The 13,777-nt window shown below is 43.7% G+C and overlaps 1 protein-coding gene across 7 annotated transcripts in view; it reads left to right on the top strand.

Annotated features, from left to right (window-relative positions):
• Nucleotides 1-13,777, top strand: part of tns1b (tensin 1b) — a 95,929-nt gene that overhangs the window by 23,880 nt on the left and 58,272 nt on the right. For all 7 annotated transcript variants that reach the window (XM_079277132.1, XM_079277135.1, XM_079277133.1 and 4 more), the window contains exons 2-3: nt 1,572-1,610; nt 13,317-13,358. In XM_079277132.1, the coding sequence (XP_079133258.1) occupies nt 13,356-13,358 (3 nt within the window). In that variant the 5' untranslated portion in view covers nt 1,572-1,610; nt 13,317-13,355. The remainder of the gene's footprint in view (nt 1-1,571; nt 1,611-13,316; nt 13,359-13,777) is intronic.

Raw genomic sequence — 13,777 nt, 5'->3', positions numbered from 1 at the left:
TAACAAAGCGATGGCAGTCATCCAGTGGTCGGAAGCATCCACTACTGGTGGATACTCCAATTAGATAATGCCTTAACCGTACTAGCCTTTTTGGGGCTTTGTTAGTTTCAAATGACTGGGTTTGGTTTGGAATTGGGGTCTGTAGGGCAATATTGACTTATTGCAAAAACATCCATATCAGTTAACAAGACATTGCACTACAGAAATGCCAATACAAATATGTTTAGCCTGTTTTAAAAAAGGAGTCACGCTCAGTATATCTCTCACAAAAGTCGAATATCGGTTGGGTATCATTCCATCTCAGGGTAATGTTTGAATCCAAAGAGGAGAAGGAGCAAAGACGACGGGTGCTTTTAGGGGTCGACGGTTGTGATAACCCCATGGCATAATCTTTCAAAGCTGGAACAGACAGAGTTCTCTGATAGTAATCAAAGAAGGATGAAGGATACACACAAGTCAAAAGCCTGCTGGAATCATAAAGCTGGCCCTGTGCTATTGTTTGTCAGCCATCTGCAGAATAGATGGCGTTGGTACATGGCTAACTGGGGAGAATTAAGTGAGTAGGGATTCTCCCCCGTGTGCAGTGTCAGAAGAATGATGGTATAAGGGGTGCAAAGGGGCAGAATACAGACATACACAGGAAGGAAAGGGAATCAGTGATGACATGCTGTTTGTGTTCATCCTCATCAAAGGGTCATCTTATTCTGGAAGCACTTCATTTGAATCTTCTGTTGGAGGCCATTATCATTATATTCTTCCTGTTTATCAGCCTCTGTCCTCATGCGCTTGCTCAAAGAATGACCATGGAAACTGTCGGACAGTAATCGGATTAACCCGGGCACTTGCAGAAAACAAGCTACCGTAAACACAACACTTTTATAAAGTTATATCAGGCAGCGTTATTGAACGTTCTGTGGTATAATAACAAGTAATTCCTGTAAGAGAGGGTGAGAGGTGTGGTGGACTTCTACCCAGGCGGCCGCTGTTAGTGTCCTATGTGAAAGTAAATGTTGACTTTATGCTTGTTTTTCGTAACATGACTTAAGAAAGTCCGCTCAGGGCAGTTCATATTTATTTTGGGTTTTTCAAGTAGCTTTGTTGCCTTAACCTAACCAATCATTTTACAATGCTAACAACGTGGCATTGTGCGTTTCTGTCCGCTTGATAAGTGGCTGATATGAAACACGTCAATGAACCGTTCTTTGGGGTTCAGAAATGTCCAATTTCGACGTATCCCGTGGTTTGCAATGTCAACATTTATTCTGGGGACTGGGTTTTCTCACTGGGAACATCTGTCTGCTGCTGCTGGTAATGAGGTTGATGTGAACCCTTTCACATTTGACATAGTCATTTGTATTAATATTAAAAATGAAGCCTGTCCCTCCTTTCTGGTTTGCATCTGCGTTGGAATATGACATTGGCGGCATGTTGGGCTGAATCGTGTTGTTCATGAAGCCGAACCTAAATGCAAACCAGGAATGTTTCAAGTCCTTGACTGTTTATAATATCATGTAAAACGTAACTGCATATAAGCAACAATATGACAAACCATTTCTGTATTTTTTTCTGAGGTGTCTTCATCTTGTGTTCCTGCAACAAACTATGAGCTGGTAAGTACACTTTTTTTTTTTGGTTTTAGTAATTGCTTCCATGCTGTATGTGCTCAGCAGGCATTATTGGCTCCTTCCTGGTGCGGAATTATTGCAAACAGGGTCGGAAACTAACAGCCTCTATCAGCTACACTAACAAGGTAGTTACCGTTGCACGTAATGAACCATTATCTGGAGGGCCCCTGAGACGAACCTGTGATCTTGGCCGATGTAAATGTACGAGAATTTACTCGACCTTTTGCAGTTGTTTTTTTCCCCCCCGTTTTTCTAAAATTGCAAACCGAGGGATTTTTGGATCTATTAGGTGCTGTGGCATGAAAACAAAACTCAGACAACAAAGGTAAATAAAAAGCTGTGTCCTTGAATCCGCCGTATCACGATGACGTCTTTTTGGTGTTTGAGTCTGAGTCTGAGTCTGAAAGCGATTTTGCAAGAGCAATAAAAAGACACGCTTGCTCCGTTGCCTTTTTTGGTCGTGGCATTAGAAGCCGTGTGAGACTTGGAGATTATCAGCTCACTCTCCTTCTCGTATATTGTGTTTAAATGGTTTTGGGTGCCTGACAAACCAAAGCAAACATCCCCTGCACTTTTCTACGCTCACAGAGAAAATATTTCTGGAAATGTCTTGTTTTTCTTTCATAAAATCTGCAGTGATCAAGCAAGAACATGTTATTATCCTCTGCAGATGCGTTTTCGCGCTAGATGCTTTCTACATGAAGACATCTGTTTTAGATGTGCAGCCGCCTGGGCTGAGCTTTCTGGGTATGTTTTGAGAGGGCTGCTCTGCTCTGCGTTGGCCTCCATATGACATAGACATTACACTTCACTGACTTAACCTGTAGTCTGTTATTAATGCTGCTACTTCACTGCTGATAGCTCAGACCATTTGTCCTCATGTCAATCAACTTGCAACGATAAAACGGGACTGCAGTAATCACAACACTGCATTAGATCTGCAGTCGGACAGTATTACAGGACAATGTTTCTTCGTGAGTTTTTCATTGAGTCAATGCAGAATACAATCTGTTCCTCCTCGTAGATTATATGTTTTTAATAGAATACAATGGAATGAATAGAAGGCGCAGGGCATCTGCCTCCATTTTATCGATTTTATCTTTCCTCGCCAACAGGAGTGTCCCCAGAGGCTTTTGACGCTGCATTAAAGGTGCTGATTGCTCTCATAAATGCTGATGAGATGAGGTGTAAAACATTTGCTGGTTTGCCCTTTACCGCCGAGGAGAGAGGAGACATAAGAAAACTGCTTTTCAAGGCCCAACAATGGTCATGCTGTCTGGTGGCCAGGTAGCCGAAATACATGGACAGCGTCACAAATATGCACAAATATGAGACATAATGATGTAGATGTGGACTGAACGCATTGCTTTTATCCACCTGAAGGTGAGTTAGGGTACGGGCCTCCTGTGCTGTGTTCCAAGTTCTATGAAAGTACATATTACAAATATGAATAAGTCATTCTACCTGTGCGTACAGTGTGTGTCAGCCCTCTGGAGGCTTGGATGACGCTGTTTGTGTTTGTGTGTGGACGTGCGAGCGCGCATGCCTTCCAGCGTTCCCAGCTGCAGCCGTCCAGCCCGAGGTGTGTGTCAGCTCTCCTCAGCCCCTTGTTTGGTGAATTCCTCCGCACACAGCCTGAGACCAACGTGATTTACCGCTCCACTCAGGTGCAGACTGATTGCAACGTCGGTCATATATTAACTTAGTCAGGGAAAAATGTTTGAAAAAAAAACTAACTGGAATCTAGACATTCCACTCGGATGGGACGAGCTACAAAGAATACATTGCTTTATTACCGGATAATTGTATTAGACTCTGAGTCAAACGAAAATCAAATATTTTCATGCAGCTGTTTCTTACTGCAGCTGTTTGTCTGCTCTGAGCTACTGTAGTAACGTGGCGGACTCCGTGAGGAGGACCTGCTCCCTATGTAGATATGAAGGACTCATAAGGAAAACGCAACAAAATCTTGTTATGAATATTATCTTCCATTTCTGCTAAAAGATCCCTGACATGCTACACACTGGCCATTTAACTGCACCAGCATGTACAATTTAAATTTGTGTAATTATGAAATTAGCGGCCTCTTAGTCCTGTTTTAAATATAGCATCTTAGTTACTAACTCCAGAGTCTACAGAGGGAATTTGGAAACATCCCTCTGTGGGAAATTGACGCCAACTGGCAGCCCGTTTATTGTAATTGATGATGTGCGGTTGGAAGATCCCATCCAACGGCGATGATGACATAAGTGACTATACCCCCAACCAGACCAGTTGGATGTGCGTAACGCGCTGTAAAGCATGCTGGGAGCATTCCTCAGATGTGCCCTCATGTCGAGCCAGCTCTGCCAGGAATAGGTTTTATTTTTGCACAAAAACAAAGCCTGCTTGATGGAGAAGGAGAAGGAGAAAGATATCAAGGAAGCTGATGACGTGGACTGCTCATCTGAACACATGCCCCTTAGAAACACACATAAAGAATGCGTGCACCCACAAGCAAAGATATGCACACACACTCAGAAAACCATAAACCACTCACACCTACGTCATCCAGCTTCTTTTTAAAAAGAAATATATTTAGGTCTTGTGTAGTGGAGGAACAGGGCCAGGACATTGCTGAGTAATGACTAACTGCAGGGCAAAGATGGTCTAGATGTGGTCCAATTAGCGCCGTGTTTAGAAGCACACATATTTCCCCGATGTGCCCTGTATTACGCTGTGTATACAAGCACCAACCAGGCATCCTGTAACGATATACAGTGTGATCACAGTTCCCTGGGAATGTGCTAAACCGGGCCATGCAAAACCTGTTTGATATTGAACTCATGCGTAAGTGTTTCTTATGTGTTCTACGTGATGATCCAGCATCACCAAGTGTGTGTATATATGTATTACATAAGCCCTAAGGGTGCTCTACGAAAGACTGGACGTCATGGTCAATTTTCTTTCCCTGCTGGCATCCACATCCAAAGATAGAATGAGTTAAGTGCTGGGTCAAAGTGAGAAAGTCACTTTGATGCATTCCCCCCCCCCCCCCCCCCCCCATCTTATTTGAAGCGATTAATGATCCAAATGCACTCAGCCCTCACTCCTCCGTTAATTGGCAGAGCTTTTATTCGACAATTACCTAAAAGGAAGCATTTCGTTAATGATTTCTGAAGCAGAGCAAGCACTGCACAATTTTCTAATTAAAAGAATCTTCAAACTCAACAATTTCTTTTACTTTTTATTTCTGTAGTTGCAAGTGAATTGTCCAATTTGGGAATTGCTATTTTATACAAATGAAGTTCACTTATTTCACTCCCAAACACGCAATTTGCGGACATGATTTATATGGTTGAAATAACCGAGCCTGTCAGTTTACATTGCCGAATTACAAGCAAACAGTGGCTTGTAAACTACAGTTTTATGAAGTCAAACTGCCTCGGTGTTGCAGTAGCAGAATAATCCTCAGCAGAAAAACAACAGCATTGGTCGTTTGTTCAAATCTCTAAAATGACCCATGTTTTACTGACAAGGACCTTTTGTGGCTACAAATGATGACAGTTGTCTCTCAGTGGCAAAGGCGGAGCAGTATGATGTTTGTACAGACACAATGTCACAGGTGGTTTTCTGTACAGTGAGACTGACTCCCAGCAGCCGGTTTCTTTTAGCCACAACAACAACCGTCCCTTAAAGTCAGTGAGACATCTCCAGCCATGTAAGCAGCATGGCTTTAGGAATGGCGATGTCGGTTGACCACTTTGGTCCAGTTTGAAATATCTGGTTATTCACAGTGGAGAGGATGAATCCTACTGACGTTCTGTTGTTGCCATTTGTTATTTTGAGTTCAATGTCTTGAGAACTATTGGACAGTTTTCCAAGATATTTAGTACAAATAGTCAGCTCCTCCAAAGGACCAATTGTAGTAATGTTAGTGATTCATTTTCAACTTGTGCCAAGCATCACGTCAAAGTCTTGGCTTATTTGTCAAATACCTGCAAAACCTAGGACATAACTTTGTGTTAAGGGCTAATTGGCAAATATTAGCACGCACAAGCTAACATGCAAAAGATAGATGGATGGATGGATCTGTGGATAGACAGATAAAAAGATTCATGCCCGTCTGCATGCTTGTAACGGCCAGGCGGCTGCAGCGAGCATGAACTGAGCTTTGCTTTGTTGTTGTGCCCAAACCAGGACAGGATCCTAGCCAAGCCCCCAGGAAGAGCGACCGGCTTTCAACCCAATTTCTACATAGTGGCTAAACTGTGGAATTACAACTTACGGGTCAATCACATGATGAAAAGGAATTTTTCCCATAGCTTTACATTAGGAAAGAGACGTCTGTAAATCAGGGTGTATCAACTTCTCTTTAGGAAGACTGGAATAGTCCTTATTATTTATAATTATCCTTATAATCAAAAAATTCCTTCCTCTGTTAATGTGAATGAGCCCCAGGCTGAGGGCTGGGAGGCGGGGTTAAACGTAACGCCAGTGCGCTGCCTCTACGGGCCACATGGATGCAGAAGATCACATCTCGAAAGTACAACTTTTTTGCCTCTTGCGCCACTGAGCAGCTTTCACAGGAATCAATGTGGCCGTATCCAGTTCTCTTTATACATGCATGGTCCTAACCCACAGATCAGAAGATAATGTAACACAGACACACTACCTATTCTGTCCTTTGGGTTATTAACTACATTACATATCGTCTATTGTTGTAAGTAATGAATTATTGCATAATATACAGAGCATCTCAGATTTCACAGGCATGAGAAGGTCAGCCAGGCCGACGAAACAAAAGACGATATTGCAGTGATGAAGTACAGTAGTCTAGATAAGGCTTGCACAATTCCTTGTTCACTTTTTTTCCCGTGTTATTTACATGATGCTTCGGAGTTATTACCATATTGGGACATATGCAGAGTTAAGAAAAAGCGATTAGTGTGCGGTAAGTGTGTGTGCATGTAGGTGTGACTGAGTAGACCCTGTCCACACACACACACACACACACACACACAAGGAGTAAAAATACTTGGCAGATTCCTTTAGAGTCCCTCCTCTCTCACATGTTGCAGAAGGCTTTGGGTTACATAACAGAGTGAGCGGTCAGGTCCGTATCAGGCGGGCTGAGAAACACGGAGAAGGCAGAGGTGGTTTAGGGTCACAGACGGCTCAGGGGTTTTTCCCACAGCGAGGACCGTCCACTCCACTCTGCTCTAGTCCTAAGGGATCCCTGGCATTTTAGAAGCCCCCCTTCCCTTCCACACTCTACCTCATGGGGGGTGGGAACGGGAACAAGCATACACACTCCAACCCGAACCCTAACCCTGGATGCACCAGGCCCACACAGCCCCTCCTTCCTCAGCACCATGTTTACGTTTCTGGGACATGGCTGTGTGAACACTGCAGATGAAGGACCACGGAGCATGAGAGAGGAACAGCTGTGTGTGTGTGTGTGTGTGGGTGTGTGCCTGCGTGTGCTTGTGTGTTATTGAGGATGATGAAGTAGTAGAGCTGTTAAAATGTATCATGTTGTTATGAATAGGACCACATTGTGCTTGAGATTTTTACAAAATGCAGTTATCCAAATGAATGATCCAAAGGAAATTGTGATTAAACACACAAAAACAATTTTTTTTGTTTTACATATTTGCGGTTTTGTCATAATGCATAGTGGAAGACAGTTATTATGGTGTTTTGTATGTTATGTCAATATCAGAAACATTTCTTATGAATATATGGTGGTATTGATTTCCTCTACCTACCTGGCCCTATGATGGTGTTACTCGTGAAGGGATGTGTGTAGTTGTAAATACTGTGCATATGCTTATGTTTTTGCACGAGGGAGAAGAAAGACGAATGTTTGGATGATTTACACTGAAAACAACATTCTTTGCAGGCGACCTGTCATTTCCGAACATCGCTTTTTCAACATTACATTTAGGGGATCTTTTAAATTGGCTCTGGGGTTGCATCACCTCTCGTGAGGCAGGATTGCCTTTTTAGGCAGCCACTAGAGGGGAAAACATTTGTTTAAGGGTCTTGCCAAACAGCTGCGCTTTTACTTTGAAGGCAAACAAACACATTCACAGTTGTCAGCCACTTTCCTAAAAGTATAGAAACTCGGGAAGCTCTGCTGAAGCAATGAGCATTACTTTACATCTACCTCCAGCTTCTTCAGTGGCATAGTGGTTGCTGTTTCCATTGGCTGTGTGTTACAATGTCGAAATGAATTTTACTGTGAAGGACTGAGGCTTCAGGTGAACCATCATTATGCCAACTCGTGTCGAGGGCTGCAGTTTGTATTTATTTCCACTAGGAGGCACTGTTGGACATGTCAGTCTGTGTCGTCCACTGTGATGGACGGGGTTTGACACAAAAGGGCAACTCACAATCACGAGGCACGCTGACAATCAGACGTAGTATTTTAAAGGTCATTCACGATTTATTTTTTTGTTTCAAGTGACCAGAACTGTTGTAACCTCAGACAGAGGATCAGCATTTATTTGCAAACAAAAACTCATTTGAGACTGATCACAACTTTGAGTGGCACCTCAGAAGAACAAAACACTTTTGGGGGATTTTATTCATTTTCTCAGCCTGCACTGTTTTGGGAATTTTAATTAGGGCAGATTAGAATCAGTAGCCTTTATAAGAAAACACGGCCAAAATGGAGTTTTTTTTTCTTCCTGATTTTTTGGATGCGTTTCATTCTCTGCAAATTAGGCCCTTTGACTGTGATTTAGTGCAGCATGGCTCGCACATTGTAGCTTTTCAACCTTTCGTGTCATTACCGGTGAGGAATGCTGCATAAAGTACATCGAGGCCCGTCTAAGGCCAATGCTAGCTCTCAGTGTGGGCCACTGTCCAAAATGTGTAAAGTGTAAACATAGGAGTGCGTAGCAGCTCTGCTGCCAGTACAAATGGTGTGTGTGTGTGTGTGTTTTTAAGTTTCCAAAGAATTGTCCTAAAACTGGGAGAAGAAAGGATGAGTGGCACTTGGTCTGACTCTCACTCACACACACACACACACACACACTCACACACACACACACACACACACACACACACGCGCACACACACACACACACACACACACAGACACACAGGGTGGAGCAAATGTGGAGCATCCCATGTGTGGTTCGTGACACTCACACCCAACAGACACACTGTCCCACAATTCTGTGCATCTACAGCGAAGCTATGAACAATAATGGAAGGCTTTTCTTTCATCCTTCTCAGTTTCACACACGCGTCGTTTATTGCCCGCTCAGCTCACCGACTGAACGTAAACACTGAGTCCTTCCAACAGTCTCGGCAGCCGTCTGCCTCCCTACTCGCAGAGACATACTCCCCTTCTCTCCCCCTCGTCTCAAACCCACACCCATGCACCCAAAGCGGTGATTTTTAACCGCTCCGCCGTCCGCACTGAGCCCGGGCCCTGCCGAGCTAAATGGGCTGTGTCTCTCGAGCTCTAAAGATGCACAGCTGTATATTTAGCCCTGGGTCATTTCCCCAGAGGCCCTGCTTTGGGCTACGTTTTATCCCCGCCGCTCAGGGGGGGGGAAACTCCCAACGCGCCAGCTACCTCTGCCTTCCTAAAGGAGCGGCGCTATCATTTGGTGAATTGGTCAAAGGAGCCACTGTGCTCATGTGAAAGAAAGCACATGCGACGCTACGGCCTTGGAAGAGATGAAGAGCTGTGGGTGAAAAGTCACACTCTGTTGTGATGTACATAGAGACAGACACGTGGCTGTGTCGAAGCTCTCTCATCATCCGATTGGTTTTAATGCGACCGTTTTCACAGCACGTGAACATGAGCAACAAAGCAGACTCAGACGCATTGCATGTGACTATTTTATTTATTTATTTTTTAATTGAATTAGTTTGTTTAAAATGTTCTGGGCTGCATGTTTTGTATGAAAGGTGCGATATGAATAAATAAATAGAGTGGAGTTAAACAAGAGTCTGTCATTGTCTAGTTATAGCGCCCACAGACCTAATAGCTATGTTTCTATTGCAGTTGCAACCAGCGAGCTATCATGCCACTAAAACATGAGCAAAACAAGTGTCTTTGGGGCAGATAAGAAGTCTAATGTGAGCGGTGCAACATCCAAACAGTTGCAGAGATTGCGTTGAATCTACGCTGTTCGTAACCTGCCTGATTGTCGGACTTCTCGTGTTTCTTGCTGTGCGTGATTGAAATGTAGCGAAGTCTCCACGTCCCCAAATCTCAGCTTTTACTTTGGTGAATTCAGTGTTGTCGTAATGTTCCTTCAGCTGATCTATAATCAGTAGGACAATGACAGTTGTCCAAAATAGAGGCCGGTATCAGTAAACTGTGACAGAATGCAGATGTAAGCACCCGTTGAAGTGATTTTTTTATCACTGGTTTTGATCAACAAGAACTCTTTCTCCTCCCACATGTATTCATTCTGAGCTTTAGAGCAGGAAATACTGACCCTTGTCTTCCTTACAAGCAAAATATTATCATACTGCTCGGCTATTATTATGTCTGTTATTATTCTGCTACCACATGGGAGCTCAACAGCCTGTATTTAGCTCCTCTCATGAGAACAAATGCAATATGATGCTCATCTGACTTGGCTTAAGGAGATGGCATGGCTCTAAGCTCGGGGCTGGGCCAAGGAGCCAGAAAACCAGAGTATCTGATTGATGTTTTTTCACCCTTTAAAGTTGATTACTGTATCATCAATATGCAAAGATGCAGAAATAAGTACATACATAGATATTTAGAGCACTGGAAATGCCAGGTGTTGTGATTCCAGTCTCCCTTCACGTGTTGCAAAGCTCTTGGCTACAGAACAATGATTTAATGTAAGACCCTACTGGACCCGACTGGACCCGACTGGACCCTACTGCCCTGCGGTAGTGTGGCTAACATTTGCTGTTGTTATGACGAGAACTACTTTTGTTGCACAATATGTTGTCTTAGAAATATTTGCGACAAGTTATATTATTGTCATTTTAAGACTGTTGTATGCCACTGATATATTTAAAAAATGACAAATAACAACAAATAAAATGGACTCTCTGACTCTTTTAACAAAACTGAACAATGCCTAAGTCTTATAATGCAAGACAAAACCCTGCTGTTTATTCTGGCATCATCGTCAGCAAAAAGCGATCCCGGTCATGTCCATACGTCGTACCATAGTGCGATAACGTAACATGATCGAGGGCTCTTTGTTCCCCTCTCAACAGTGACGGGACAGTTTGGTGTTTGTCATCAGCGCCGGGGATCAACCCTTTTGTCCCTGAGTCGGAACGTCACTATGACACAGCACAAATCCTCATCATTTGAGGCTATGAAGTGGTCTGTAAAACAGTCTCTAAAAGCCAAGATCCAGTTCTGGCTGGATCTTGGCCAGAGGTTTATTTTGCATGGCAACTATAAGAATTGCCTTGATTTTGAAAAAGGAAATGTCTTTGAAACAATTACTTGCTTCAGTGCTACAGTTGCCCCTCAAACGGTTCCTTTGATGAGGGCTAAGAGAAACGGCAGACCCTTCTTCTGTGGACTATTTTGCTGATACACAGCTTCCCAGGCTTTCTCATGCTCTCTGAATTAGTTGCAAGCCCCATCGACGATACCCACACACACACGCACTCACTCCGGCCATCTGGCTGCAATTGCAACAAGCGGGAACGCACATGTTAGAATATATCAATGTGAGAATTGTTTGTGTCCGTGTGTTTTTCTGGGTGTACACACAATGGGCTCTATTTGTGTGAGAATGCCTGCGGCTGCAACTTTTCGACCTCCGAGCAAATCCACAGTCTGCATTTAGAGGTTCAAAAAACGTCGGCCTGGTGTTTCCTTTCCCTTCGTTCCTTAAAGCAACTCTGTCTTCCACTTGTCGAATGTACAACAATCAACCACAGTTACACACCCGCCGAGAGAAAGCAGATGGTCATGATCTGACATTAAGCACAAAGTTGTTTCCGTGGCATTGTATTATTAATTGAATCACCATTCCCTTTATTCTTTGGTTGTTTTTAAATGTTGTAAGTTGGTATTTCACTGGTTAGGATGATTCGCATGTCTCTCTCTCTCTCTCTGTCTCTCTGTTACTGCTTGGTGGTTTGTTCTGGGCGTTCAGTCTATATTCTGGTGCCTGCACAGCCAGACTATAATTGACCGTTTGCCTTTACTGTTTATACTCGACTGAAGCTTTTTCCAGAAGCAGAGCATCCTTGGTGTCACAGTGCAGCTCTCTGTGTGTTTACTGTCCAGGAGGAGGCCTCCACTATTGGTGCTTCCTTCCCAATTACAAGTCTGGTGATATTACATTTCTTTTGTTGGTGTCTGTGTATCCAAAAGCCTGATGTGTCCTATCACTGACAATGTTGACATGAACACGAATATTTCCATTTTTTTCCTTTTTATACCAAATATCACAATATTCTGAATTTGATACGGGCCGTGTACGTGTCGGGATTCGGCTTTATTTTGAATGAAGTACTTTCCCGATGAAGACATACGGGATATGCCGACATGATTCAGGTTTGGGAGTATTCTTTGGACATGTATGCAGCTCATTTGGAATAAGGACAGTCTGTTTACTTGCCTGTGCGATGGGGGTTATCGTTTGGAGATTATAAACCTGTTGAAAACTTAACAAAGTTTTTGTTTTTTATTTAATACATTTCATCCAAATTTTGTTCAAATAGTTTTCCTGATTTAGATGAGAGAGTAAAGTAAACAACGCTTAGAATCTGACCAAGCACACAATGCCAACTTTCAGCACTTTTTACAACCTCATGTGCTGTTTTTTGCTCGACATTGAGAAACTGTTGAGGTCAACTTTTGACAATCACTCAAATCTCTATGACAACAACAGGGTCAGGAGTCAATGATGTACTGCACTTATTGCTCGATACGAGGACGATCGACAGAGACAGGGAACGTCACAACTGATCAGACATGCATCATGGCTGATCAGCCATTTGTCGGAGAGACCACGGCCAACATAGTCAGTTTCACTGCAGTGAAAAGTGCCTCGAGTCATTTGCTGTCCTCTCTGACACATACAGAGATGCCTTTTTCTTAATTTGCACCGAATCTGTTACGCTAAGTAACATCTGTGCATGTGTGGTCGTCTGCTGTGAGCCAAGCCCACACATGCTCATGACATCATGGATCGCTCCGATGTTTTTCTTCTTCTGCTCTCAGCCATGAACCCCTTTTCTTTACCTCCATCTCATCTCCCTCTATAACCAGCACCCTGCCGGCCCCGACTCCACATCTACCCACGTCTTTCATTTCTCTCTTCTCTGTCTTTCTCCTTTCCTCTCTCTCTCCATGTCCCCTATTTCTCTCTCTCTCTCTCTCTCTCTCTCTCTCTCTCTCTCTCTCACTGTCCATAGCTGTATATGGCGTTGGAAAAGAGAGTTCTGCGGATGGACTCTCAGGTCTTGGCGAATGGAAGCAGACTTGTCACTTTGTGTAAATATTTGCACAGAGGGATTATAGATGGTCCCACGCATTCAAGGTGGAGCCCCGCTCTGCTCTGCTCCAGGCCACATTAGGGCAAAGAATGGGGCCCAGCGTGGCTCGGACGTAGCACGAGAGGAGACGATGTGACACGACGCGACGTTACACGACATGAGCTTTTGAGGAATGTTGTGTTGCAGGCACATTATTGAACTTTTTCTCCTTTTCTCTGTCTTTTCTCTGAACAGGCTCCGAGCGGTGACCTCCCTCTCAAACACGTAGACACCATGGTGAGTTTCAACTTTTTTTTCGCAGGTCCAGCCATCTCTTTCGCTTCGATTACCGAGCTGAAGCAGATTAGTCCGCCTCTGCGACGCTTGCAGACAGATCACCTGTTTGATGTAGGAGGGGTATTAATTGTGTGCGGATAGAGGCGTTCCAGCTGCCGTGAAGTGATCATTGTTTCATTTGTCCTCTGAAGTATCGGTGTCCACAGGAAGTACGTTTTGTTTACTTTTCAAATGTTGGACTGGCCTTGTCCAACTTTCTGGCCAACTCGTGCAGTTTCCAACAAAAACACATCCAATGTTCACAAGAGAATAAGCAACTTGTCAACTTGTCAGACAAAGTGTCTTGCTGTGTCTTGCAAAGTGTTAAAAAAAGAAGGATGAGGTGTTTCTGAGCCGGGAATCCAGCCAGGCTGCTGATT

The sequence above is a fragment of the Melanostigma gelatinosum genome (assembly GCF_949748355.1).
Source record: "Melanostigma gelatinosum genome assembly, chromosome: 10".
NCBI lineage: Eukaryota > Metazoa > Chordata > Actinopteri > Perciformes > Zoarcidae > Melanostigma > Melanostigma gelatinosum.
Note: the sequence above shows the minus strand (reverse complement) of the source record. Positions and strands in the feature narration are given on the sequence as shown.